This window comes from Brachionichthys hirsutus, chromosome 17 (genome assembly GCF_040956055.1).
Source record: "Brachionichthys hirsutus isolate HB-005 chromosome 17, CSIRO-AGI_Bhir_v1, whole genome shotgun sequence".
Taxonomy (NCBI): domain Eukaryota; kingdom Metazoa; phylum Chordata; class Actinopteri; order Lophiiformes; family Brachionichthyidae; genus Brachionichthys; species Brachionichthys hirsutus.
The window spans coordinates 478,981-502,151 of NC_090913.1; the positions used below are offsets into that span (position 1 = coordinate 478,981).

At 53.4% G+C, this 23,171-nt stretch overlaps 2 protein-coding genes across 3 annotated transcripts in view; one reads left to right on the forward strand and one right to left on the reverse strand.

The window, feature by feature from the left end:
- Positions 1-130, forward strand: part of pkd1a (polycystic kidney disease 1a) — a 66,079-nt gene extending 65,949 nt beyond the window's left edge. The window contains 1 exon segment of the mRNA XM_068750915.1: positions 1-130. This exon segment is cut by the window's left edge and continues 885 nt beyond it. Within this exon segment, the coding sequence (XP_068607016.1) occupies positions 1-33 (33 nt within the window). The 3' untranslated portion in view covers positions 34-130.
- Positions 131-3,306: 3,176 nt separating this feature from the next.
- tsc2 (TSC complex subunit 2) lies at positions 3,307-19,665 on the reverse strand. Of its 2 annotated transcripts, XM_068750671.1 has the most exons (37): positions 19,548-19,665; positions 18,511-18,559; positions 18,163-18,288; positions 17,986-18,059; positions 17,772-17,898; positions 17,511-17,654; positions 17,294-17,431; positions 16,189-16,292; positions 16,027-16,108; positions 15,799-15,954; positions 15,603-15,722; positions 15,306-15,428; positions 15,124-15,230; positions 14,835-15,000; positions 14,532-14,654; positions 14,308-14,442; positions 14,042-14,231; positions 13,874-13,967; positions 13,689-13,791; positions 13,291-13,385; positions 11,795-11,929; positions 10,066-10,227; positions 9,831-9,989; positions 9,543-9,655; positions 9,083-9,304; positions 8,665-8,992; positions 8,292-8,330; positions 7,681-7,828; positions 6,109-6,695; positions 5,184-5,262; positions 5,020-5,106; positions 4,505-4,691; positions 4,287-4,426; positions 4,113-4,191; positions 3,929-4,020; positions 3,756-3,854; positions 3,307-3,671 (listed from the first exon to the last, which is right to left on the reverse strand). In XM_068750671.1, exons 1-37 carry the CDS (start codon positions 19,643-19,645, stop codon positions 3,504-3,506), a joined length of 5,178 nt encoding a protein of 1,725 aa, XP_068606772.1. In that variant the 5' UTR covers positions 19,646-19,665; the 3' UTR covers positions 3,307-3,503. The 2 variants fall into 2 exon arrangements, with proteins under 2 accessions (XP_068606772.1, XP_068606773.1); XM_068750672.1 differs by lacking the exon at positions 8,292-8,330 and having other exon boundaries at positions 7,681-7,826; positions 8,732-8,992.
- Positions 19,666-23,171: the final 3,506 nt, after the last annotated feature.

Consider the following 23,171-nt stretch of genomic DNA (forward strand, 5'->3'; position numbering starts at 1 on the left):
GACAGGCATGGCCCCGGACACCCCAAATCCTGAGACAGGTGTGAAGGTGGGTGTCTGGCTCGGGACGAGGAGGACGGGGATAGCGGCTTTGTCTCCTGGCGCTCCTCTCTTAACCCAGACAGAGAGAACGGTCGGGGCGGCGCTGCGTCCCGGAGACGGGAGGAAGAGGCCAGTTTGGGTCAAAGGTGAACACGAGACAAGAAGCAGCCGTTTGGACACGTCCTTCAGCCACACGGACGAGGGACGAGGTGCGGGTCACCAAACCCCTCCCCTATCCCAGTGGCCCTGGAGGTCACGTGAGGTCACCAGAGGGCGGAGTTAACAATGGACTTATTGTGTGTCTTCCTCAGTTGTGTGTTCATGTTTCATGTGTCGTTCATCTGGTCCTCTACACACACACACGCACACACGCACACACACACACGCACACACACTGAGGTAGCATCCACACACACACGCACACACACACACACACATTGAGGTAGCATCCACACACACACACACACACACTGAGGTAGCATCCACACACACACACACACATTGAGGTAGCATCCACACACACACACTGAGGTAGCATCCACACACACACACACACACATTGAGGTAGCATCCACACACACACACACACACACACACTGAGGTAGCATCCACACACACACACACACACTGAGGTAGCATCCACACACACACACACACACACACACATTGAGGTAGCATCCACACACACACACACACACTGAGGTAGCATCCACACACACACACACACACACATTGAGGTAGCATCCACACACACACACTGAGGTAGCATCCACACACACACACACATTGAGGTAGCATCCACACACACACACACATTGAGGTAGCATCCACACACACACACACTGAGGTAGCATCCACACACACACACACACATTGAGGTAGCATCCACACACACACACTGAGGTAGCATCCACACACACACACACATTGAGGTAGCATCCACACACACACACACACACTGAGGTAGCATCCACACACACACTGAGGTAGCATCCACACACACACACACACACACATTGAGGTAGCATCCACACACACACACACACTGAGGTAGCATCCACACACACACACACACACACATTGAGGTAGCATCCACACACACACACTGAGGTAGCATCCACACACACACACACACATTGAGGTAGCATCCACACACACACACACACACACTGAGGTAGCATCCACACACACGCACACACACACACACTGAGGTAGCATCCACACACACACACACACATTGAGGTAGCATCCACACACACACACACACACACTGAGGTAGCATCCACACACACGCACACACACACACACTGAGGTAGCATCCACACACACACACACACACACACACACTGAGGTAGCATCCACACACACGCACACACACACACACACTGAGGTAGCATCCACACACACACACACACACACATTGAGGTAGCATCCACACACACACACACTGAGGTAGCATCCACACACACGCACACACACACACACACTGAGGTAGCATCCACACACACGCACACACACACACACACACACACTGAGGTAGCATCCACACACACGCACACACACACACGTGAACGATGTGAGGAGCTGCAGGAAGAAGGGTACTGATGAAGAGGAGTGCGTTTCAGGCGGTTCTCCCATGTAGGCGTGTTTTTAGCGTGTTGCGTTCACGCGGCTCTGATTTAAAGCACTTTTGCTGCGGTGCAGTTTGTAAAAAGTAAAAGCGTGGGCTCTGAACCGGCAGGAAGCGTCACGCATCGGTTCTCCGGTTCCTTCATCGGTTTGCTCCTGAGCACTTTAATCCGTGATATTTAAGGCGTGACCCACAAACGGGCCGTTCTATCGAGGCGTTGAAGCCACGGCTAGATTGTGTACGCCCGTTTTGCTTTCTTCTGTGCTTCCGCTGGGCAGTTCTCAGGGAATCCTCCTCTTCCCCAAACCTGGAACAACCAGGATAAGAGAAACTGGATGTGTGTTTGAATCTAAATACATTTTAGATTTCATAGTTAAATCACATCACTAACTTCTTCCTGGATCAAACATCAGCGTTTTTCTCTTCATTGAGTTTTAATATGCAGAAAGCGGGCAGTGTGGGAGGAGCTACCGAAGATTGAATAATGCTTTTTTCATTCCACTAAAGCTGACATGCAAAACGCCTTTACTTTGGACGAGCAGACCTTTATGTATATATTTTTGTGGTGTCGCACGACCTCGTTTCATTCGACCTGAAGTACTTCTATTTACATGCCGTTTAATCAGCCCCCCCCCCCCCCCTTCTGTGTACGATGCATTTTAATTTGAAGGTGTGTTCGAGTTTGGTATTTGCTTTTTCTATCTCGTATCTTTATTTGTAGCACTTCTGCTTTTGCACTTGACAAAGTCGAATAAAGTTTTGACAGCTGAGCTGTGCATAAAGAGTTATAAAGCATTATAGACGTTATAAAGCGTTCAGTGCTGTAATCCGGTCAAAACATTTGAGCGATCAATTTTGATCTGTAATTAATCAGTAGCTTTATAAAGTCAATTATTGTTTGACTTGAATCAGAAAGCTTTATTAATCGGAGGTGCTGCAAATTGGACGCAGCTTGCAGCACTTCCGGTTAGCCCCTCGTCTTCCAGCATGTTTACCGGCCTGCAGGGCGTCGCTAGCCACTCGGCGAGTTCACGTCAGCGTGTCGGTCGCAGACTCGCTCGTAGCGGGGGCGTCTCCTAACGTTAGCTATGGCTCGCTAAGGTGCTAAAGTTAGCTGCTAACGTTAGCTATGGCTCGCTAAGGTGCTAAAGTTAGCTGCTAACGTTAGCTATGGATCGCTAAGGTGCTAAAGTTAGCTGCTAACGTTAGCTATGGCTCGCTAAGGTGCTAAAGGTAGCTGCTAACGTTAACTATGGCTCGCCAAGGTGCTAAAGTTAGTTGCTAACGTTAGCTATGGCTCGCTAAGGTGCTAAAGTTAGCCGCTAACGTTAGCTACTAACTCGCGACTGGGCGCTCCGCGCTCCTCCGCTCCTCACTTTGTCCCGCCCACGTACAATGGGAGCCTATCAGCTTGCGCTAAACAAGCCCAACGCAATGACAGCCAATCAGTGTCCACTTCAGGGTGTCACTGACTATTCCATCCCCGACAACTCGGGCATAAAAAGCACAACGCATTAAAGGATTTTATAAAAATTAGATTAACGTGATTAAAAAACATAACGCGCTAAATGGGACTGTAATTAATGCTCTAAAGCATTATAAAGTGTTAAAGCACTATAAGCAGTGTTTTGTTCTGCATTGAACTCCAAAACTTTATTGTTTGATGTCACACAGACAGCGACACTCTTAAACACAGTGTTCTGCACAACGCTGCTTCTTTCATCAGATCCAACAGTACAAAGCTTTTCAAAAAGAAATAACTGTATTTGACGTGCAGGTGTGTGTGTGTGCGTGTGTATTTGTGTGCGTGTGTCCATCAGGAGAAGAAATGTAATCAGACAAAGTCCGTGAAATCGTCCACCGTGGATACGAGTCTCTTCCTCTGTCCGGCGCCCTCTGGGTTCACCGCCGGGCCGCTCTGCTGGAAGGACTTGTTCTGCTGGGCGTGTCCTTGGGTCAGAGAGATGCCGGGGGTTGAGCGAGTCTGAAAGTCTTCCTGGGCCTGAGCGGGGACGACAGGATGGATGAGATGTTGTGTGGACAAGAGAGATGATGTGAAGTCGGGGTCTGGCAGCGAGTCTCTTACCCGGGTCCGGATCCGCTTGATGTGTCGGAGTCTCGCGAGCCACTTGGAGGCGTAAGCATCGGAGGGGTTGGCTCTGTACTGATGCACCAAAGAGGCCATCTGCAGGAAGAAGACGACGAGTGACGTGCGTGCGTGCGTGCGTGCGTGCGCGTGTGCGTGTGCGTGCGTCTTACGTTTGCGTGTAGAGCCATCTGTCTGACCAACAGCGGGAGGTTCCGGTCTGAAATGATTTTGGCCACCGTTGTGTCCACCAAACCCTCCAGGTCTGAAGGACAGACAGAGAAGCAATAACATGAAACAGGGCGGGGCAAACCAGGCATGGTGGGATGAGGGCGGGCACAACAGGTATGAGCTCACCTTTCCGGCACTGGAGAGTGACCAGGTTACATTCATAGTCCAGCGGTTTAACGATGACTTCTACAAAGTTATACTGGCCCTGGGAGGAAGAAGACGTGAACGCAGAGCGTGAGCGGCACCAGCCACCCCAGAATGCGTGCGTGTGTGTGCGTGCGTGTGCGTGCGTGCGTGCACCTTGATGGTGCCCAGCTTGTACTCCTCCCCCGAGTCGTTGTACACCACCACCACAAAGTCGTTCCCGATGTGGCGCTTCTTGTTGCAGCAGCCCTTGTCGCTCTCCCTGTTGGGCATCAGCGTGGCGATGTGGAAGATGGCTGCACAAACGCAACTCGTTAGCAGGGCGCGACCACATGACCATAAACGGCATCGTTTCCTCCCTCACGCCTGCTCACCCTGCATAATGTCGTCATGCCAGCAGTAGGTGAACTCTCCATCGTCTCCGTACTGGTCCAGTCCTCCCAGGAAGATCTGGTCGGGGTCACAATCCTTGAGGTGGATCAATTTGCCCAGGCCGGTCAGGAAGGCAGCGTAGCGGTTGGAACCGTACTCATTCGACAGGATAGTGACCTCGTTGCTGACCTGGTAGGGGGAGGGGAAAAGGAGTCAGAGCACAGGAACTATTCAATGCACTTCATTTTATTAACAGGAAGTCATCTCAGGGAAAGACGGAACCCAACTTCCACAGGAGCAAGAACTTTGAGACGGAGGCAAGGAAACACTTCCCTTTAACAGGAAGAAACCTTGGACAGAACCTAAGACTCACAGTGGACGGCCATCTGTCTGGACCGGTTGGGTTGAGAGAGAGAGAGAGAGAGACTGAGACCAGGACAGTTGGAGGAGAGTGAGAGAGCGTGATAGAGAGATATTAAACAAATATCCTGAGGAAGCCGGGTTCTCGTATTCTCACCTGTCCAACTCCAACAAACACCACCCCGACCTTATGGGTGTCGTACGGAGGCATCTGGTCTAGGACCTTCACGGCGCGGTCAATGACCTACCAGAGCAGAAACAGTAAAACCGCTGTATGAAACCAACCGGGGGGGGGCAGGTCGGCCTTGGCAGGTAACTCACCTGAGTTTTGGGCAGCAGCAGCGGCTTGTTGGCTTCATTCCCAAAGAAAGGAGAGTGATAGAGCTGAAGGAAGACGAAGCTGGAAGAAGAGAAGAAACAGACTCAGAGACCTGAACCTAGAGCTAAGCCTAGACCTGGTCCGAGAGCTAACCCTAGACCTGATCCTAGAACTAACCCTAGACAACCGAGAACCAACCCTAGACCTGAACCTAGAGCTAACCCTAGACCTGAACCTAGAGCTAACCTCTTTTTCCACAAGCTATTGCATTTCCCAGACTCTTAAATGAAATATCTGTAAAGGTTTTTGTCAAATTAGCAAACAGACGCTGCAGGACAGCGTCCCTCATTTCTGTCTCAAACAGATGCTGCAGGACAGCGTCCCTCATTTCTGTCTCAAACAGATGCTGCAGGACAGCGTCCCTCTTTTCTGTCTCAAACAGATGCTGCAGGACAGCGTCCCTCTTTTCTGTCTCAAACAGATGCTGCAGGACAGCGTCCCTCATTTCTGTCTCAAACAGATGCTGCAGGACAGCGTCCCTCATTTCTGTCTCAAACAGATGCTGCAGGACAGCGTCCCTCATTTCTGTCTCACACAGATGCTGCAGGACAGCGTCCCTCATTTCTGTCTCAAACAGATGCTGCAGGACAGCGTCCCTCATTTCTGTCTCAAACAGATGCTGCAGGACAGCGTCCCTCATTCCTGTCTCACACAGATGCTGCAGGACAGCGTCCCTCATTCCTGTCTCACACAGATGCTGCATGTACGTGCACATCTTGTGCACGTTTCCCCCTCTGTGATACTTCTTCCAGACACGTGTCAGGAGGTGATTACAGAACAGGATGGACTGGACGGTCCATTCTGGTTTTGGGACCGGTTCCCAGAGCGTCTCCTCTGAGCAGCAACCTGGAAGCGTTTTCGGTGTACCTGGGGCTCAGACCAGAGATCTTCTCAGTGCTGGGTCCAGGTCGGCTGTTGTACATGTCCCTCTCTGTCCTCCTGTCCCTCCTGGAGGAGGGGGCCGATACGGAGATGGTGTGGCCCCGGGGTCGGTGACCTCCACCGGGGCAAATGGGTCCAGGTTGCGCTGGTGCCGCTTGAAAGTCCAACCTCATCCTTGCTCCTCCACTTTGAGACGACACCACACCTGGGCCATCGGCCACTTGACCGTGACCTTCTCCTCCGGAGATCCCCTCCATCTTGTCTTTGTCACAATAAAGCTGAGGGGGCTGGGGCCGGCCCTCTGAAGGGGCCCGGGACCACAATGCGTCTGCAAGCGCAGCCTCTGGCTCCATAGCGGCACTGCAGAAGGCTTCAGGTAGGGCCTGCAGCTCAGGAGAGGAACTGGACTTGTTCAGACCGTGCCCCTGGGGCTGAGTGTGGGTCTGGAAGGGGAGCTCCGCCCCCTGGCTGCCTGGTGTGGAGGGTCCATTTGGATGGTCGATGGGAATCGCCCCCTCGCTCACCTCCTCCAGCGTTGACTTCTCATCGTCTTGACTGGAGGTGGATGAAGACTGAGGAGAAGAGTTAGAGTCACACGTCAACCCAAACCGGGTTCCATGACTAGAAGCTCGGAGGGAGAACCACCAGCCCCCCCCTCCAGGCCCCCTCCAGGCCCCTGAGAGCCAAAGCAGTGATCCTCTGGTTCCACTGGTCTGTTTTTTTTGGGTGTTTACGACGTTGTCAGGTTTGTGACACTGTAAAAGAGAGGAAATCAGAACCAAGCCCCAAAGATTCAACCCAATAACATTTACTTGCGGTAAGAAACGAGACTCGTATTCTTTCTGTCAGCAAGGGAGAATGGAGCTGCTCTCTAGCCGTGCCATCGACTCTCCCAGCAAGGGAGAGTGGCTGCTGCTAGCCTCGTCCTCCATTCTCAGAGAAACAGCTCCCCCTGCTGGTTTTATTAGCAGATAGGAATGTGTACGTGCGTAAATCACCCAGACATGAAGACTCCAACCTTGAGCAGATAGCTCTTCCTCACAACACAAAGTGTTCACTTCTTCAGTCTAGTCAGCATATAACAGATCTACGATTGTAACATACTTTATGAATATCTTGAGTAAGATTATGAAGGATAAATGGCCATGACATAACTACTGCTACTCATTGGTGAATTAATGATAAACACATTTGCAGATTTATCTAACAGACGTCTCCCGAGAGGAACGCGTCTCTTCCTGCTCCGATATGTTCCGCATCGTGACGCAGCTTAATATTCTCACGGTAGCTTAGCGTGGGGCGACTCACGGCCGAGTCGGACCCGAGACTAAACTCTCGGATCCAGTTGTCATGGTGAGTAGAAGACCCCCGTACTACGCCTTCATTCAAGGATTCAAAAACAAGGAATGGTTCTTGGTGCAATCGTGCAACATGAAACATAAAATAAAGACAAATAATAAAATGCAAAACAACAGCATGCAATAAAAATCGACTAAGATAAAAACATAGGAACAGAAAAACTAGCCGGTTTACAGTACATTAAATAGGAGGGCCTACCCTGCTCATCCCCGGGGGAGGGGTCTTTGTGAACTTCGACATGAATATGGGGTCAGAGGTCACCGGCTCCGACTCTTCACTCTCCAGCCAATCAGCAGCAGAGTGTGCTGGGACTCCTGACCCCTCCTCCAGAACCACCACAGAATCTACAGCAGGACACAGCAGCATCCGTGGTTACAGGTGTGCACGCACACACACGCACACACACACACACACACACACACAAGCAGCATCAGTGGTTACAGGTGTGCACGCACACACACACACACACACACACGCCAAGATATGCAGCTTTCTGTTGTTTCTACAAACACAGATCAGAAACAGAATGGATCAATGCTGGTTCATCTAAAGGTCCGTTTGATTGGTTCCTGGACCCAAACAAAACCAGCAGCAGCCCCAAACAGGCTCTCCAGGCCGGACGTCCCGACACTCACAAGAGCATCGCTCTACCGGCAAAGCTGGGCGGAGCTTAGTGTTGATTGGTCGCATCAACATTTGAGTGACATCAGCCGATGAGGGGAACAAATCACAGACGGTTCCGGGTCAGGTTCGTCTTCATGCATCAGGTTTGAGCTGGCGGCCATTTCCTGATGGGTGGGCACAGTACCGCCCAGGAAATGCTCCTACAGAACCTGGAGCTGGAAGGCCTTGGGGGGCAGAGCCCAAACCCAGAGACCAGAGGGAGCCGCCCAGGGACAGGTGGGTCTCCATGATGCCACGCGACATAAACCAGCATGGGGGGGGGGGGATGAAAAAATATCATCAGAACAAGAACAAAATATCAAAAGCACTGAGATGTGAGGGAAAGAAAGGCCAGGGAAGAACAGGAAGCTGGGCAAAACCCCCAAAATAAAAGCACGCCAGAGCAGCGCCCTGGGCCCATCTCCACTCAATCAATACACAGCTACCCTATTGATCACGTTCACAATCAATATCGACAGGCCGTTCGGTCCTGATGAGTCTCAGCCAGGTAAAGGGGACGGACAGAGGACCTCAGGGGGACATTCTGAGGACACACTGAGGACAACTCCACCCGTCTGCCACTCACCGGTGTTGGAGCGCTGCATCACGGCCCCCCCCCCGATGGCGCCGCGTGTTAGGCCGAAGGGATCAGAGGAGGAGGTGCCTGGCGCAGGAGCAGCAGCGCTAGCAGGAGCGCTAGCAGGAGCGCTAGCCGTCTGAGCAGGAGGCTCCCTCACGCCCTCCATGGCCATGAGGACGCTGGACAGCTCCTGCAGCGGCATGTTTCCCAGCTCCGAGGAGAAGGGACTGGGGGGGTTCTCCAGACACATCAACCAGCTGGTGTTACCTGTGATCACACACACACACACACAGACACACACACTGCCAGGAACCACATCACCTGCCCCCAGAGGGAGGGACAGAGACGCACACACACCTGACGGCCTCCGGATGAAGATCTCGGCCCAGCCCTGCGTCAGCACCGGGACGAAGTCAGCCAGGCTGGGGTTGTCTTTGAGAGGCGGGGGAGCAGAGGAGGAGGAGGAAGGACCCAGAACATCGGGAGCGGAACCAGAGGGAGGAGATAGGGGAGCTCCCTCAGAGGGGGACACCAGAGGACTGAGGCTCTGAGCGGGACCGCTACGGAGAGCGTGTCCTCCTGGACCGAACAGCGACAGGAAGACCATTCTCACCAGCGTGAAATAAATAGAGCAGCAGAATACGAGGAGGTTCCTGTGCCCCGATCAATAACGCCACCGGCCTGTACCCGGGCAGCGACCGGACGACCCAGCACCAAGGGGTCAACGCCCCTGCTAGCTAAACGTCGCTGTTCTTTTAAACCCAACCAGCTGGTGTATTATGGGATGTTCCCATTCCAGAGAGCAGGTGAGTGCTACCTGACATGGAGCGGACTCGGATGCGAGCGACTCTGCTGTGCTGCTGACTCGACTGCGACTCCAGCTTGGCTGGAGCCTCTCCGGTTATTCGAGTGTGAAGCGATGGATCCGACCTGCAGGACCAGGAGAGACGCGTTCACAGGCGGCTAACACAATGCTAACACAATGCTAACACAATGCTAAATGCAAGCTACAACAGTCTGATGGATTTTAAGGTGCCGACATATCAGGTGGAACCACAGAACCAGATCAGCTGCAGCAGCACCAAAGTGTTCTGCACGGCTTCACCTGGTCATTTCCCCCCCTCCTCCCAGGCGGTCAGCCATGTCCAGCCCCAGCAGCGCCTGCGTCCTGACCCCCCCGCTGGTCGTTATCGTCACCAGCTTGTTGCCCACCAGCCAGGTCATACTGCGGCCCCCCGACAGCAGGAATTCTGCAATGGGAGACCTAAGGGGACAAGAGGGTCCAGACCGTGATGCGACCCTCTCAATCCTCGAAGAACCTCCACGCCTGAGCTGCTGACCTCTTCGGCAGGGCGGAGAAGTTGGAGAAGACGTATCGCGCCATCATGTCCAGGCAGGTCTCTGTGAGCTCCAGGTGGACCATCTTCAGCCCCTCGTCCGCCTGGGTCACCGCATTCTCATCAGCAGAGCCCAAGCTGCAGGTGGTGGTGGAGGTGTGCACTCTACAGGCAGAAACAGAGATGTCAATCAAAGAGGAGGAGAAGGAGGAGCACACAGAGAGAAATCTCATAACAATCAATCGCCAGTCCTCACCACATGCAGGAACATGCAGGAACATGCAGGAACTCAAAGCACCAACAGATGGAGGCCTTTGCGTCTTATAAACAGGCTGAGATGTGGTTTAAGGGGCCATCAGCTGTTAGCAATGCACACAAATTCTGAGCAGGGATTAGCATGTTGGTATGATGTTGCTAGCATGCTCTGAAGCACAGAGAGCCACAGGACTATAGAATAACAGCAGCATGTTTAACTGCAGCTGAGTCCTTTGCTAGCTTTAGCTGAACAGGTTGACAACACCTATACAAAGCCTCACCTCCATCAGACCTGGCAGGACAGTAAACGCCACAAGGCGCTCAGATGATGCTCAGATGATGCTCAGCTAACACTCAGATGATGCTCAGCTAACACTCAGATGATGCTCAGCTAACACTCTGCTAACACTCTGCTAACGCTCTGCTAACGCTCTGCTAACACTCTGCTAACACTCTGCTAACGCTCTGCTAACGCTCTGCTAACGCTCTGCTAACACTCTGCTAACACTCTGCTAACACTCTGCTAACACTCTGCTAACACTCAGATGATGCTCTGCTAACGCTCTGCTAACACTCTGCTAACACTCAGATGATGCTCTGCTAACGCTCTGCTAACACTCTGCTAACGCTCAGCTGATCCTCCATCCATCCTCGTGTGGATGAACCTCGCCCTCTATCAGACGGCCATGTTGTCTGAAGTGAAACGGACCTGAATATTCCTGGACCTTAGACACAGGAAACGGCAGGAGGGGTGTGTTAGCAGATCTACGCTGCAGCTGTTCCACAGCAATGCTTGTGCTACCATCTGGAGGCTTAAGATAAATTCAGCATGGTGGCGCTGCAAACACATCTGGAACCGCAGCGTTAGACCGCCATGCAGAGAAGGAAACAACAGGTACGGAGCGGTCAGTCGGCAGGTGTGTGCAGGTGTGTGCAAATACATCAGTCTGCACTAAAGCACGTCCAACCCGGCGAGTCCTAAACACACACTCAGTGATGATTTCATGCATGGAGCAACACACAAACACGTTAGGCCAGAAAACGGTGCTGTGTTGCCGTTGTCCCCGAGGACTGCAGTTAAAGCGAGCGTCTGTGGACGGGCCCAAGTCCCATCAGCCCACTGGACACATGCTGCTACTCCAGCCACACAGCAGCCGATGGGCCCATCAGTACCGGCCAGCACCAACGACGAATGAAACTGTTAGAGAAAAAACTCAAACAAAAGCAAAAATACCACATGCAAAAGCAAAGCATGAGAAACAGGAAGTGCTGGTAGAGGCAGGTGAACGGGCGCAGCCAAAAACAAACCAAAAGCAGACACAGAGATCTTCCTCCATCATGCACCACCCACCCCAGGAGATTCTGGGAACAAACCACCCGACGGGCCGGCATGACATGATGTCACACCCTCCAACCCCCCCTGGAGGAAGCAACACGCGTTTGGGTTGTTTGGTTACCCAGAAAGCTCTTCTCTAACCTGCGAACCGCGTGTTCGGAGACACTGATGCTGCGGGAGCGGAAAGCGTCCATGGCCGACAGGTCCCTCAGCTCTTTAACTGGAGAGCTGCTGCTATTGGCTGCTGCCGCCTTCGCCACCTTCGCTGCCCGCAGACTGGGCAGTGAGGAGTACCCATGAGGAGGGGCGGGGGGAACGGGCCCGGGTTGGCAGTAGTTTGGGAGTACGAGGGAGTGTGGAGGTACAAAAGGAGACAGCAGGAGGCGTCACCCGAGCAACAGAGCAGACGACCACAGGGCACAGTCACGAAGGACAACATAGGGGAGGGGAGGGGCCAGGAGCAATGCAGGAAGGATCCAGGGTGACATGACCACCCCCCAAAACCGCGCCCAATCGCAGGAGGCAGAGGAGGGGTCAAACGAAGATTTGAAAGAAAAACAAAAAAAAGTGAAAATTAACAGCAGTCAGATTACAGGAAGAGAGGGTCAAACATCGAGTGCAAGCCGGCGAGCCGGGACAGCGGCAGAAATACACAACGCATCCAGGACGGGCAGCAAAGCACACGAACACGCGAAAGAGATACCAGGGATGAGCCAGAACGGGCCTGACGGGACCAGAGGCCCAACCCAGGATGGAACGCTCGCGTACCCCTTCTCTACGGGCTAGTAGATTCACCCGACGGGCTAGTAGATTTAAACTCAGAGTATTCTGTATTTGTGACAAGGGGCTCCAGACAGATCGGAATGGGATTCAGGGAGCTGATTGGTTCCCAAAGGAAAAGGGTTATTCCTACTTCCTGTGCGACAGAGCCCCCTGCTGTCCGGTTGTCAAACCACAGCTCGATGCACTTTACGCTTCATCACGCCTGACAGCCAATCAGAACATCCCTAGCCATACGACAGGCTCAACCAAACACACCGCCTCAAGGCATGCCAACTGATTCTTGAATCCATAAATGGGTTTAGCGTTTAAATGTAATATTTGTTCCTGACCTCATTCTGGATCAGAACCAGAAGACGTGTTTCATGATGGTTCAGATCGGACCCCTTTATGAGCCATTTTAACGCAGATTTTGGAAAAGCCTCCATTATAAGTAAATGGGAAAATCCAGATGTTTTTGTATCCAGACTCCCAGACTTTAATGGATCCACGTTAGACCAGGACCATCTTCAGATTTTTATTCATCAGGATCCATCCAGCTGTCATTCCCTAATCCTGCTAACAAACAAATAAACAAACGCTATGGCCACCAAGGCAACCGTTGTCATGACAGTACCAGTCAAGCTGAATCCTGTCACCTTGGCAACCCCAAACCACTCACACAAAAATGCTTTGCCTGGTCAGCGGCTCGGGAAGCAGAGAGTCCATCGGTCCCAGCCCAGATGAGATATGGAGCGTGTGTTGGTGGCTGGAGAGGGGCCGAGGTGCCCTTGAGCAAGGCACCGTCCCTACGCCCTCTCCATGCATGTTACAGGGCCCCACTGAAGCGCCTTGTCTTTACATGTAGCACGCTTTACCTCTTGGGCCTCTCGTTGAGGCTGGTGCTTCTGGCTCGGAAGGAACTTTGCTCATGACCGTCGTCGAATGGCAGCAGAGCGTTGGAACGCAGCCCCTGAAAGAAGAGACCACATGGATGGAGTTCAGGCCCAAGCTGGGTCAGCCAGGAAGCAGAACATCACGGGGTTGTGTTCTGCCCAAACCTGTTTACACCTGGTCCAGGCTCTGTGCTAGGACCGTACCAACTGCTAATCAACCGACCGAATGGACGTGATGCATGATGGGACAGCAGGACGGCGCGTCCAGCTTGACTTTACACGACAGCGTCACAAAGAAAATGTTTACAAAGTTTAAGATGTCCAGATAATGCGGTTTTCTTTCACAATAAAAGCCTTAGAAAGCTGAAGACAGAACGCACCTTTGTGATGTACTGAACAAAGTCCTTGCGGAACGGGAGTCTGCAGCGTATGAAACACATGGCGATCACATGGTGGGCCAGGGACACGATGTACTGGTTATACCTGAGGGGGAACCAACAGCTACGAGTGCGTCCGAGTACCTGCGTGTGCGTGTGTGTGCGTGTGTGTGCGTGTGAGCTCTTACTTGGACGGGTGAGTGTAGGGTAGAGAGATGGCAAACACGCTGACATACTGCTCAGCAACAAAGTTGGCGTACAGGTGAGGGAGACGCACCAGCGCTGGGGATCAGAACAGAACCGTTAGGAACCGGGACGGGAATGTCAGTGGCGTAGGGTTCCGCTGACGAGCTTACTGGAGAGGAACTCCAGCATCGGAGATGCCATGGCAACCTTATCAGAGATATGGGTAAGCTTGACGATGAGAGCAGGGAGGAGCTTGATCATGATGTCAGGCATCTCCACGGTGCACATGGTGAGCGCCACCACACACTGCTTGGCACAGCGGTAAATGAGGCCGGTCTCCAGACACTGGACCAGCTCCCTCTGCAGCCGGGGGAGGAAGCAAACGGAACTCAGGCGACTGAGAAGCATCAGAACGGGAGGTCAGGACGTCGTCCACCTGTCTCGACTGCTCCAGGTAGTTGTGGTAGGAGGTGATTGCTGTGAGGACAGGAACCACCGCCAGCTGAACATCAGTGCGAGAAATCGCCTCGGGGGTTTTCTTCAGGCGCTCCGAGATCAGCCGATCCGTCACCTCCGAGGAGACAGGGGGAGCATCTGCTGTTAGCACGCCGTTAGCACGCCGTTAGCGTGGTGACGTGCTATCCATTTCATTTCCACTACCATGCAGCAGAGCGTGGAGCAGAGCTGGTCCAGGCTGCATGCTGATGTGAGCAGAAGTACTTTGTACTGCAGGGTCCAGGGCAGCTTGTCCAGAACCAGCTTCAGCACCTTCCAGTCCGTCTCCTGCAGGAGGAAAGTACAGCCTTTCATATGATAGTCACCAGATTACTTGACAAAGGCAGCCGCAGGAAGAGTGTCTGTGTGCAAGCGATCTACAGCTGGAGCAGCTGGAGCAGCTGGAGCAGCCAGACCCCCCCCCCCCCGATTGTCCAGTCTAGACATGAACTACCAGGTCACGGTTACCATCTTGAGGCACTGGAGGAGGACGCTGAAGGCCGGAGCGTAGGGCAGGTAGGCTGAACGTAGCGATGCCGCTGCAGCAGGAGCAGCAGCGGGGGGCCCGGGGCTGCCAGCAGGGGGAGACGTGGAGCCTGCAGGCTTCTTGTCAGTCGCTCGCTTCTCTGGTTCCCTGAAAGAAGAGCACGTTCTCCTCAAGGGTCTGGTCAGATGCGTTTAGGGGACAGGAGACGCCAACGCAACAGACGTGGTAACAGCCAGAAGGCGGAGCCACAGCCTGAAGGCGGAGCCTCACCCAGTGTCACAGTAGCAGTACGGGCTGAACCTCATCGCCCCGTCTTTGTTTGCAACCCCCAAACGGTGAAGGGAGTCCACCCTCATCATCAGGAAGAAGTCAAACACCTGAGGAATGAGCGTGAAAAGACGTCAGCAGGTGTGCAACAGATGCCATAAGGAATGAAAGCGAGCCCCTCCCACCTGCAGTCTGATGCTGGCGGCGACGGCGGAGCAGTATTTGTTCTTGTAGTGGAGCTGGAGGTGGTTTATGAGCAGCTCGTACACTCGGCCAGCGTGGCTGGCTGGGAGGCTGTAAAGCTTGCTCTGAAGGACGACAGAGGGAGGTTCCTCACAGGACGCATCACAAACATCCTACCAAGCAGCATCCTGCGCCCTGATCCAAGACCAACGAGGACCAGAACCACAAGTGGACTTTTAACCGCCGGTTGTTAGCCGACATGTGCGTAGGGTTCCTACTGCCAGCTACTTCCTGTGTACCTGCAGGATCTCCAGCAGGCCCAGCACAGCAGTCCTGATGTCCTCCATAGGAGACTCTGCTGTGGGGTCTCTCTCAGAGGCCTCGTGGGGCCCCAAACAGACCAGGCAGCGACTGGCCACCTAAACATAGACATCAGTTCATCACAGCTGGCCAGAGCAGGCGAATGAACTGAGGGTGAAGCGAGGCAGCATGTACCCGCTCAATGATGTCCAGCAGACTGGTGAAGTGGTGGGTGGAGCAGCCCTCAGCCAGGTCCACCAGCAGCTGGGTGGCCTGCTTCCTGACGGCCAGGTCCCGGTCCTCAGCGACCCCACTGAGCTGAGGGACGACCACCAATTCAATCAGCTCATCCTGGACGGACGAGGAAGAGTTAAAGGTTAAAGGTCCCTGAGAATCAACGAACAACGACGTGTGTGTGTGGACCTCATAGAGCTGTCGGTTGGTGCTGAGAACAAAGGACAGGATGTGAAGCACTTTGATCCTGATCACAGTCCTGGTTTCCTTCCTGCAGAGAGACAGAGGGATTTATAAGACACAATGGCCCAGACCCCCCCCCCCCAGACCTCACATATCAGGTTCATTTACCTGAAGAATTTCTCCATGAGGCGGTGGAGGCTCTGAATCCAGCCGTCTTTGGCCGGCTGGATAGACTGAGCCCGGTACGAGATGAGGGTCAGCACCGAGGCATCCTGTCTCACACACACGGTCAGGTAAATAGTGCTGCATAGGAGGACAGGGCGGCGAGACAGGGCGGAGAGACAGGGCGGAGAGACAGGGCGGAGAGACAGGGCAGAGAGACAGGGCGGAGACAGGGCGTAGAGACAGGGCGGAGAGACAGGGCGGAGAGACAGGGCGGAGAGACAGGGCGTAGAGACAGGGCGGAGGAGACAGGGCGGAGAGACAGGGCGGAGAGACAGGGCGTAGAGACAGGGCGGAGAGACAGGGCGGAGAGACAGGGCGGAGAGACAGGGCGGAGAGACAGGGCGGAGACAGGGCGTAGAGACAGGGCGGAGAGACAGGGCGGAGAGACAGGGCGTAGAGACAGGGCGGAGAGACAGGGCGGAAAGACAGGGCGGAGACAGGGCGTAGAGACAGGGCGGAGACAGGGCGTAGAGACAGGGCGCAGAGACAGGGCGGAGAGACAGGGCGGAGAGACAGGGCGGAGACAGGGCGTAGAGACAGGGCGGAGAGACAGGGCGGAGAGACAGGGCGTAGAGACAGGGCGGAGAGACAGGGCGTAGAGACAGGGCGGAGAGACAGGGCGTAGAGACAGGGCGGAGACAGGGCGGAGAGACAGGGCGGAGAGACAGGGCGGAGACAGGGCGGAGAGACAGGGCGTAGAGACAGGGCGGAGACAGGGCGGAGAGACAGGGCGGAGAGACAGGGCGTAGAGACAGGGCGGAGACAGGGCGGAGAGACAGGGCGGAGAGACAGGGCGTAGAGACAGGGCGGAGACAGGGCGGAGAGACAGGGCGGAGACAGGGCGGAGAGACAGGGCGTAGAGACAGGGCGGAGACAGGGCGGAGAGACAGGGCGGAGAGACAGGGCGGAGACAGGGCGGAGAGACAGGGCGGAGACAGGGCGGAGAGACAGGGCGTAGAGACAGGGCGGAGACAGGGCGTAGAGACAGGGCGGAGACAGGGCGGAGAGACAGGGCGGAGAGACAGGGCGGAGACAGGGCGGTACTGACGGCTCTCTTGTCGGCACACTTCTCCACCAGACTGAAGAACTTCTCCGTGGAGCCGTGGTACCCGTTCTGCTCGTACAGCTCCTCCACTGAGGTCAGCAGCTCGTAGACGATGGCCTTCAGCTCCGCGCTGCCGATCGTCTGAGGACAGGCGGGACAGGCCCGGGTCAGAGGAGACGGGTTCAAGTCATCGGAGGGTTCCTGCAGGCCGGCGGAGAACCTGGATCTGCTGCAGCAGCCTCTCCACGACCCCCAGCAGGATGTCCCAGGTCACCACCTGCAGCTCTTTGCCATACTTCTTGATCAGTCTGGTGATGGAGAGGACGATCTCGTAGGACACCACCTCATTGGCACTGGACATGGCCTGGGGGTCAGAGGTCAGACAGCAGCGAGCAGCTGAGTTTATCGTTTACTGCCAATCAAGCAACGAGACCATTTTGGCCCGGGATGGGGCTCAGACATCAAAGAGGAGCTGCGTTACCTTGTAGAACGACGGCAGAACAAGCGTAGGTGTGTTTTTGAGGGCGGGCAGCCTGTGTGCCCCCCACAGGGCCATCCCAACAAAGAACACAGCTCCTCTCAACAACAGAGCGTCCTCCATGTACACTCTGGGGAGGTTGCAGAGACACAATCATCGCCATAACAACAACAACAACAAACGGTCACCAGGTCGCCACAAACACGTTGAAAGCTACCTCTCCTCCATGATCCGGCACATGGTGTAGATGGCACTGTGGCCCAGGTGAGTCCCCAACACCTTCCTCATCAGCTGGAGGAGCAGATCACAGGTGATCAATGACCTCCTGTTACATTCAAGGGCAGGTGTGCGTGCGTGTGTGTGTGTGCGTGTGTGTGTGTGCGCGCGCGTTCACCTTCCAGCAGGACTCACAGAACTCCTTGACATTGATAGTGCGGCACAATGTGATGATGAAGATGGTGAGAGAGTCTGAAGGCAAACAGTTGTAACACACCACAGCATCCAGAACCTGCAGCGCCACCTGGGAACAGAACTCCTGCCTTTATTGATCCACCGTGTGGTCATAAACCCCAGCCTGGGCTCAGGACGTCCGGAGGGTCTCGATATGGAGGTCAACGCAGCAGAAGTGTTACCCATCGGACCAGCTGCTGCTAGCGATCCAGCAACATACAGATGTTGCTAATGCTAACTGCTATTACTGTTCCAGTTTGTTATGTCAGACAGAACAAAGGTAAATACTCACCTCAATGTCTGTTGAAGAGGTCGTTCTGTTGCACAATAGACACATCTTCCTGCAAGAACAGCAGAAGCAGCACGGTTTAACGGTAACGTGCTGCTGCACGTTTAACGGTGACGTGCAGCAGCACGTTTAACGGTGACGTGCAGCAGCAGGTTTAACGGTAACGTGCAGCAGCACGTTTAACGGTGACGTGCAGCAGCACGTTTAACGGTGACGTGCAGCAGCACGTTTAACGGTGACGTGCAGCAGCAGGTTTAACGGTAACGTGCAGCAGCAGGTTTAACGGTGACGCGCAGCAGCACGGTTTAACGGTAACGTGCAGCAGCAGGTTTAACGGTAACGTGCAGCAGCACGTTTAACGGTAACGTGCAGCAGCAGGTTTAACGGTGACGTGCAGCAGCACGTTTAACGGTGACGTGCAGCAGCACGGTTTAACGGTGACGTGCAGCAGCACGTTTAACGGTGACGTGCAGCAGCACGGTTTAACGGTAACGTGCAGCAGCAGGTTTAACGGTAACGTGCAGCAGCACGTTTAACGGTAACGTGCAGCAGCAGGTTTCACGGTAACGTGCAGCAGCAGGTTTAACGGTAACGTGCAGCAGCACCTTTAACGGTAACGTGCAGCAGCAGGTTTAACGGTAACGTGCAGCAGCAGGTTTCACGGTAACGTGCAGCAGCAGGTTTCACGGTAACGTGCAGCAGCAGGTTTCACGGTAACGTGCAGCAGCACCTTTAACGGTAACGCGCAGCAGCAGGTTTAACGGTAACGTGCAGCAGCAGGTTTCACGGTAACGTGCAGCAGCAGGTTTCACGGTAACGTGCAGCAGCACGTTTAACGGTAACGTGCAGCAGCAGGTTTAACGGTAACGTGCAGCAGCACGTTTAACGGTGACGTGCAGCAGCAGGTTTAACGGTAACGTGCAGCAGCACGTTTAACGGTAACGTGCAGCAGCAGGTTTAACGGTAACATGCAGCAGCAGGTTTAACGGTAACGTGCAGCAGCACGTTTAACGGTTTAACGGTCTGCAGGTGTGACGTACTGGACCATGATGGAGACATTCTGGTCCAGGTAGCAACTGTTGAACTTCACCAGATTCACAAGAACGTGGAGGAAGTCGGATGTCAGACCAATGTCCATCCACAGGAGGACAAAGCATGCTGGAGGTGCAGAGAAGGACAGGGGGACAAAAGAAAGAATAACAAACGGTAAACAGGTAGAGCAGACCAGAATCAATGAGTCCCCAGCAGCATTAGCGATCAATAGCATGATCCACTTTCAAATATTACCATCATCGCAAACCTGCACACACAGAACAAACCAACACAAACGGAACAAACCAACACAAACCAGCACACACAGAACAAAACACAAACCAGAACAAACCAACACAAACGGAACAAACCAGCACAAACACACACAAACGGAACAAATAAACAGAACAAACCAACACAAACCAGAACAAACCAACACAAACGGAACAAACCAACACAAACACACACAAACGGAACAAATAAACAGAACAAACCAACACAAACCAGAACAAACCAACATAAACGGAACAAACCAGCACAAACCAGAAAAAACCAACACAAACAGAACAAACCAACACAAACCAGAACAAGCCAACATAAACAGAACACATAAACAGAACAAACCAGAACAAACCAACACAAACGGGAACAAACCAACACAAACCAGAACAAACCAACACAAACGGAACAAACCAGCACAAACCAGAAAAAACCAACACAAACCAGAAAAAACCAACACAAACCAGAACAAACAGAACAAACCAACATAAACAGAACAAACCAGCACAAACCAGAACAAACCAACATAAACAGAACACATAAACAGAACAAACCAACACAAACCAGAACAAACCAACACAAACCAGAAAAAACCAACACAAACCAGAACAAACCAACACAAACCAGAAAAAACCAACACAAACCAGAAAAAACCAACACAAACCAGCACACACAGAACAAACCAACACAAACCAGAAAAAACCAACACAAACCAGCACACACAGAACAAACCAGCACAAACAGAACAAACCAACACAAACAGAACAAACCAGAACAAACCAACACAAACAGAACAAACCAACACAAACCAGAACAAATAAACAGAACAAACCAACACAAACCAGAACAAATAAACAGAACAAACCAACACAAATGGAACAAACCAACACAAACCAGAAAAAACCAACACAAACCAGCACAAACAGAACAAACCAGCACACACAGAACAAACCAACACAAACAGAACAAACCAACACAAACAGAACAAACCAACACAAACCAGCACACACAGAACAAACCAACACAAACCAGAACAAACCAACATAAACAGAACAAACCAACATAAACAGAACAAACCAACACAAACCGGAACAAACCAACACAAACGGAACAAACCAACACAAACCAACACAAACGGAACAAACCAGAACAAACCACAAACCAGAACAAACCAACACAAACAGAACAAACCAACACAAATGGAACAAACCAACACAAACCAGCACAAACAGAACAAACCAGCACACACAGAACAAACCAGCACAAACAGAACAAACCAACACAAACAGAACAAACCAACACAAACCAGCACACACAAAACAAACCAACACAAACCAGAACAAACCAACATAAACAGAACAAACCAACACAAACCGGAACAAACCAACACAAACGGAACAAACCAACACAAACCAGCACAAACAGAACAAACCAACACAAACGGAACAAACCAACACAAACCAGAACAAACCAGCACAAACCAGAACAAACAAACGGAACAAACCAACAACAGAAAGGTTACTGAACAGATAATTGGACCCATGTTTAAACATCACAGAGAACCCAGTTGCTAGAACCTTTGAAGTAGTCCTTCTTACCTATATCCTCCTCCAGGTACGTGATGTCTTTTCCGTTCTCGGTCAAAGCCTTGAAGACCTCCAGCCTATCAGAGAGGTCCTCGTGGCTCGGCTGACAATCTCTGATCACTTTGAAGAAATAGGCCCTCAGAGGGCCGAGCCGTTCACCCTGCAGGAGGACGTGAAGGAGGCGTCACGAAAGGACGTGAACCTCCTTGAAGGACGTTACTTCTTTGTTGGGGGGGTCCCATACCTGTCCCTGTATAATAGCCCTGAGCAGCTGCAGGACAGCATGTCTGGCCTCCGGCGGCTGCTCCTTAGACAGCAGGTCCTCCACGGCCTTCCACACCGCCTCGACCGCGTGCTGAAACACACACACACACGGACCTCACCACCAAGGACCCGGCCGGCACCAGAAACACACACACACGGACCTCACCACCAAGGACCCGGCCGGCACCAGAAACACACACACACACCTCACCATCAAGGACCCGGCCGGCACCAGAAACACACACACGGACCTCACCACCAAGGACCCGGCCAGCACCAGAAACACACACACACGGACCTCACCACCAAGGACCCGGCCAGCACCAGAAACACACACACACGGACCTCACCACCAAGGACCCGGCCGGCACCAGAAACACACACACACACCTCACCATCAAGGACCCGGCCGGCACCAGAAACACACACACACGGACCTCACCACCAAGGACCCGGCCAGCACCAGAAACACACACACACGGACCTCACCACCAAGGACCCGGCCAGCACCAGAAACACACACACACGGACCTCACCACCAAGGACCCGGCCGGCACCAGAAACACACACACACACCTCACCATCAAGGACCCGGCCGGCACCAGAAACACACACACACGGACCTCACCACCAAGGACCCGGCCAGCACCAGAAACACACACACACGGGCCTCACCACCAAGGACCCGGCCGGCACCAGAAACACACACACGGACCTCACCACCAAGGACCCGGCCAGCACCAGAAACACACACACACGGACCTCACCACCAAGGACCCGGCCAGCACCAGAAACACACACACACGGACCTCACCACCAAGGACCCGGCCGGCACCAGAAACACACACACACGGACCTCACCACCAAGGACCCGGCCGGCAACAGAAACACACACACACGGACCTCACCACCAAGGACCCGGCCGGCACCAGAAACACACACACACGGACCTCACCACCAAGGACCCGACCGGCACCAGAAACACACACACACACCTCACCATCAAGGACCCGACCGGCACCAGAAACACACAACGATCCATCAGTCGACTCACGTCTTCAAACTTTTTGGTTCTAGCCAGCTCACAGACGTGGTTCATCAAGCGGATGCGGTTGGTGAGCCCACAGTCCGGGTGAAGCTCCTGAAACACAGCGAGCATCATGAAGCAGGGGGGGGGTCAACCCCTGCTACCTGTCCGAGTGTCTGAACACACAGGCGGTCAGTTCGTCCTGCACACCTTGATGATGTCGATTGTAATGATGAACTCGGAAGGTTTGGTCTCGCTTTGCTTGCTCTGAGGCCGGGGGGGCCCCGGCCAGAAGATCCCCTTCACCTTGTCCTTGAAACTCTCCTTGCTGGGTTGTTTATTCATGGCCCCCGTCAGAGTGAGGTTCTACACAGCTTGGACTGATGCCTGTGTGGGCAGAGAGTCAGACACACCTAGGAACCGGACACGCAGGTCAAAGGCCGGATAATTACGAAGGAGACACACTCAGACACACA